The sequence below is a fragment of the Sebastes umbrosus genome, chromosome 8 (genome assembly GCF_015220745.1).
Source record: "Sebastes umbrosus isolate fSebUmb1 chromosome 8, fSebUmb1.pri, whole genome shotgun sequence".
Classification (NCBI taxonomy): Eukaryota; Metazoa; Chordata; class Actinopteri; order Perciformes; family Sebastidae; genus Sebastes; species Sebastes umbrosus.
In genome coordinates this window covers 9,280,912-9,287,066 of record NC_051276.1, presented here as the reverse complement: position 1 = coordinate 9,287,066, position 6,155 = coordinate 9,280,912, and the positions used below count along the sequence as shown (strand labels likewise).

The following is a 6,155-nucleotide window of genomic DNA, read 5'->3' as shown; positions in this document are numbered from 1 at the left end:
TGTAAATAAATCTGGGATAGTTTGTATATTATATTATATTATATTATATTATCATTCTATGATGAGTTATTAGAGGAGAAGTGAGTAAGGGGTAGGGAAATATAAGTTTTACTTCTACCTGATCCTTTTCGGAAACTATTACTCTTGTTTTGTTTGTTATTATTTTTTATCTGTTTTTATTCATTTTTATGTTCCAAATAAAGTCTTTCATTCATTCATTCATTCATAAAGAACTGGTTCAATTACTTGTTCCAAAAAATTGTCTTATCGTCACACATCTTGTTGGACAGGTGCCTTTTTTTCTCCTCAAGGGATTTTGGTGCCAGGCTGAGGACCAAGCTGCTCAACACTCATCATCACCAAAACCGGATTTTCTTCGAAACTCGGGCTTTTATTTTGAAAAGCTTGCCAGTCAGTATGGGGCGCTCTCATTGGCTCCTCCCGTCAGCCAATGAGAGACGCTCTTGTACTCACGTCCTCCTATATCTCCATGTGAGTGCTTTCTTGCTAGTTGGCTACTAGCTTAAAAAGAACATCATGGTGAGTTTAAAACGGATTAAAAGAAAGATATATGATCAATACGTGTTTTAGTAGCTCGATATGATGAATGTTTAATTAGCAAATGTTGCTTATTATTGATGTAACGCTCACGTTACTGATCATTAATGTGCATGTGATATCCTCATTGCATGTAAACATCACTGATCTGGTCTAATGTTACTATCTTGTATAAGTGATTAGTTACATAACTAAGTTAACCAGCTGGCTATATTTCTCTCTATACGGAAATAATCCCTTGTGGGTCTGGTATAAAGATGACACCCAGAACTGCATTTAAACAAATCTGGTTAATTACATTATCTAATGCTCATAAAGCCGCATATCTTGTAAAAACATGACTGATCGAGACTTCTCCTCGATGATCAAACGCTATACTTCCATTCGGCATTCACTTGAGTCAAAGTCTTAGTTAAAAACTGAGTTAAACTAGGTGTCAACTTGAAAAGTGGTCGCTTATCATTAAGGAAATTGTGTCATATGAATTGTTTAGCATGTTTTTTAAAAACAGTATATATATATTTTTTTATACTTTATTTTTTCAAGGTTGTTTTCATATATGCAAGTTACAGTTCGTAATTACAATAGTTTATAAACCATTTTTTAAGTAGATGAGCTTAAAGACAAACTCATTAAGTACACTAGAGAAAACAATTTCAACATTCAAAATTGAAATAAAATTAAGAAAAGAAGTAATAATAATAATAATGATAAAAAGAAAGAATAGAGATAAAAACACACATAACAAAAAAAACAATGATACAAAGATACGAGAGTAATAATAAATGAAATAAACAAATAAGTTAATATAAAATAAAAAGGGGGGGAGCGCAAATATCTAGTAATATCATTTACATGGGCTCACACATGCATCCTCCTTCACGTCAGGTCATCTCCAAGCATGTGTATATGTGCATGCGTGTTAACCCATGTAACTATGTTTTTCCTTCTGTTAGACTCAGAAACAGTTTAAGGTGTTTATAACATTTAACCATGGTGCCGTGGTGAAAATCAATATCGAGTCATTTCAGCTTTCAGACAATCCCACCATCTAATGTTATTGTTAAAGATCTCAAATGAACACAAACGTCAAAGTATTACAGTACATAGTATTTGATGTTCCCTGCATGTTTCTGAACAAAGCTCACATTTTCCTCTCAGGATGAGTATGTATGAAGAGCTTGCATGTCTTTGCTTGAGGTAATTTGGTGTAATGTTGTTACAGCTTCGTCGAGAGGTGAGACTAAGACGAGAGTACCTGTACAGGAAGGCACAAGAAGACCGGCTCCGAACAATTGAGGAGAAGAAACAGAAGCTGAAGGGCGCACTTGAAGGTAGGATGGCGTGATCACTCGGCTCCATTTATCAGTGTTAATGATCCTACCACAAATCCAGGTGTAACACAAGCTGTTTTTTTTTCCTCTGCAGATAACCGTCTCCTTCCAACTGAGGTACGCAAAGATGCTCTGCAGCTCCAGACACTGCTGGAGTATGACGATGAAGGGGCAGAAGGCTAGTGTTACTGTTTTCTATTATTATCAACAGCATCCTATCTGATTGCACCAATGTATCAGTTTTCATTTATTTAGTCATCAATGTATTTGTTTATATTGATTTATTTTGTCTTTTGTGTGGGCAGGTGTCAGCTCACACATGGATGATGAGTATAAATGGGCCGGAGTTGAAGATCCTAAAGTCATGGTCACCACATCCAGAGACCCCAGCTCCAGACTCAAAATGTTTTCCAAGGTCAGTCAGTTAGGACAGCAGATGGACCTAGAGGTCATACTGTAACACTTCACTTTATGGGTCTGCAAGTTCCAAATAAGTTAAGAATCATTTTCATAGAAGTTTCCTCAAAATAACTTTTTTTTTAAACTAATCATAGAGAAGATTGAGACTGTTTAATTAATGCACTTCCGTTCCAAATTATTCTTAGCATAAACTAGAGCCTTTTTTTGTAAGAGCACAATAGGCCATCTGAACACACTAAAATGTGAAATCTGTCTGAGGCAAGCATACGATTCAACAGAAATGGATAAAAAAGTTTCCAATATTAAATGGATATTAAAATAATGCTTATTTAAGGTTAAATGGAGTGGTTCTTTAAAGGGAAAAACACACAATAACAGTACTAAATTACAAGTTACATCATTATTCATAAATTACAGACCTGTAAAATAAAGAGTTGCTTTCATTTATTATAGTCTTTTTTTTATATCTATTAAGGTATTGACAGGCCTCTAAGTCCTATGAAAATGATAATAAAATTAATAGTACAAAAAAAATTTAAAAGAGCAAACTACTGAACAACAGAGACATCTGAGCTACATGTCAGAGAAAAGATAACTTCCTCTTGAACTTACTTGTTTTTATTCCAAATTTGACAGTGGGGGGTAACAAAAGAGAGCGGAGAATATCATGTGATGTATGTGAATTGTTACAGGAGGTGAAGCTGATGTTCCCTGGAGCCCAGCGCATGAACAGAGGAAACCACGAGATTAATGCACTGGTGAGCGCCTGCAAAGCCAACAACGTTACAGACCTCGTCATCGTGCATGAAACCAGAGGACAGCCAGGTACGCCTGTTTACCTCAATCTTTTCTTTTTTCATATTTGTGACATCGGGTTGATCCCTGAGGCTCTGAGCAGGTCGTCTCTCTCCAGCAGTGTTTGTACATCCTACAGGATCCACATGAAGCAACCACTAACAAAGCTAAAGTTCTCTCCCAACATTTTGCTACACGTTAATTCTAAGCAGGTTTTGGATATGTAGTGTGTTCAAATTGGAAAAATAAAATATTACTGAAAAAATCACTATGCACAAGGAAAAGGAACAGCTGCTTGTGAAGGGTAATGAAAGAGCTCCATCTTGGAAAACAAAAGTATTAAATCTTTGGAAAAACATTTTGCTTTCTTTTGTGAAGTTGAATCGCTGTGGCATCTCAAAGTCACAGTTTGATTGACGTCTATCAGCTGTGCCGCACTCATATCGTGTGACCTTGTGACCATTTTCGTCTGTTAGCCGTATTTTTTAGATGTAACCGTACATTTAGAGTTGACTTTTAAGCCAACAAATAAATACATAGATATGGGATTCTGTTTTTTCCCCACCACAATTGTATATCTGGCACTGAGGAGTAGAGTATGAAACACTATTTAGAACTTAATGTTGGAAGTACAATTTACAGGAAACCCAATTGAGCAGTTAACTGATTAAATGTAATATTAAAAATCCAACTAATAGTAAGACATTTTTTTTTAAATTTTGATGTCCACATTTTCTGGGTGGGTTGGTTGAAGACATTCATGTTCCCCCGAGGATGAATTATTGTTCGATTCCCATCAGCCTCAGTTATGGGGTGCTAACACACTGATTTAAGATGGTGACCAAAGTGAACATAATGTTAGCATGTTGTGTTCGCACTAATTTAATGGCAATAAAATCCAACGGTCACCTATCCCTATCGCCGTGCAACATGACTTAAAATAGCACACTTTCCGAGTAGCAAAAGAACAATTGTAAAACAATACTTGATGTGATTATTAAACAGAGTGCAGCCTGTAATCTGAGTATAAAGTCAACTACGGTTTAGTACAGAGACACTGACCATAGAGTATCTGATTCTGTTGTGCTTGTATATTTCCAGACGGCCTGGTGGTGTGCCACTTGCCATTTGGACCCACCGCTTATTTCACACTGTACAGCGTGGTAATGAGGCACGATGTTCCAGACATAGGCACCATGTCTGAGGCCTACCCCCACCTAATTTTTCACAACTTCACCTCACGACTTGGCACTAGGGTGAGTGAGCGAGCGATGCACCGTGCACTGTACACACGCCATCGATTCTCTGTCACCACTTGTTCTTGGGTACAACTAATTCATTCTGCTCACACAGGTATCAAATATCCTCAAGTATCTTTTTCCTGTGCCGAAGGAGGACAGTAGGCGTGTAATCACATTCGCCAACCAAGAGGACTTCATCTCTTTCAGGTCGGTGTGAAAGGACTCGATGTAAATGCCATACAGACTATGCCTTATTTGAGGTAAAGAGTACTAAGAGTAATAGCTGTTTTTTTTTATTACAGACATCATACCTACAAGAAAACAGACCACAAGAACATTGAGATGACAGAAGTCGGACCCAGGTTTGAAATGAAATGTAAGTATGGATAGGGGCTAATAGTCCTTAGGAATAAGGACCAGTCATATTTTGATGCAAAGATTTGTATAATAGCAGGAATGTAGAACAACATGACAGAGAAAGCAGCGCTCTGTTTATTTAAATGTGGAAGTACAAAAAAAATATTTTGTCCCTAAAATCAATGAATAATTGTGATAAATAATCGTAATCTCAATATTGATCAAAATAATCTGGATTATCATTTTGGCCATAATCGTGCAGCCCTAGTAAAGCGTCCCACTCAGTGCATATCTTGAGCCTGATATTTAAATGCCCAAATGTAAGGGATCCCTATACAGTTTAATAAAGTCTTTGTTTTGTGTTGTGTTCATGTAAAAAAAAAAAAGAAATTCTTTAGCCGAAATATCAGTATCAGATGTTTTAAACTCCAGTATTCGCCAGGTAATTTTTTTTTTCTGAACACAACCTTGATTTAAAGCCAGGCTAAACACGGTCCAGACCTATCCCTGCATACTGATGCACAGAATTAAAATCTCTATTGATTTTGATAAGAGACACCTCGCTCTAATATCCAAAGAGTCAAACTCTTCCTTTAAATAAAGACCAGAGCAAAAAAACTGGAAGTTGCTGGCACAGTTAAAATAGCTATGAGAAAAGCTTAACTTTTATGAAAGCACTGTGAAAGTTTAAAAATATCAGTATTAATAAACGTCTCTTAAGCAAGACATGGAACTGAAAATATATTACTGATGCAGTAATAATTTAGAAATAATTTCTAATTTTCTTCATCATTTTAGGGTATTTTCCTATAAAAGTTTTTGTCACATATTCCTCTGTTCTGTACCACTTTTCTTTCGTGATGTGTAAAATATTTTCATCTGTTCTCTCGTTCAGTGTATATGATCAAACTGGGAACCCTGGAGAATGAGAGTACCGCGGATGTGGAGTGGCGTCACCATGCATATACACACACAGCCAAGAAGAGGAGATTCCTCAGTGTGCAATAGGAACTAATAATAATAAAGCAAAACCAAACTGTTGTCACAAACATGCTTTATGGACTATGTTTTCTAAAAATTCTTAAAATGTGGAGTTTATAAAATGACAAGTGAGTTTTTTGTTAGTTGCCTACCAGATATGACTAGAAGTATAATCTGTTCAAGTCAAGGGTTTCCCGTAGTCACACTGCATCATATCCATCATGAATGACAGGATTTCAAGTAAATTGAGACTTTTTTGACAAACCCAATGGTTAACAAAGACCTAATACATACTGTGCTGAGTGTAGTATAACTGTTATGCTATTTTTAATAAAAATCTGTATCTAATGATCTATATTGGCTCAATTGTTTTCATACCTATCCATATGTGCAAATATATACTGCAAGTGTATGAATAACTGGGGCAGGGTATATATATATATATATATATATATATATTTTTAGCTCT

At 36.0% G+C, this 6,155-nt stretch overlaps 1 protein-coding gene across 1 annotated transcript; it reads left to right on the top strand.

Annotated features, from left to right (window-relative positions):
- The first annotated feature begins 384 nt into the window (after positions 1-384).
- Positions 385-6,039, top strand: imp4 (IMP U3 small nucleolar ribonucleoprotein 4). The gene is made up of 9 exons (XM_037777093.1): positions 385-540; positions 1,784-1,892; positions 1,987-2,070; positions 2,198-2,307; positions 3,005-3,137; positions 4,209-4,363; positions 4,461-4,555; positions 4,651-4,724; positions 5,601-6,039. The coding sequence occupies exons 1-9, from the start codon at positions 538-540 to the stop codon at positions 5,711-5,713; spliced, it is 876 nt and encodes a 291-aa protein (XP_037633021.1). The 5' UTR covers positions 385-537; the 3' UTR covers positions 5,714-6,039.
- The last annotated feature ends 116 nt before the right edge of the window (positions 6,040-6,155 follow it).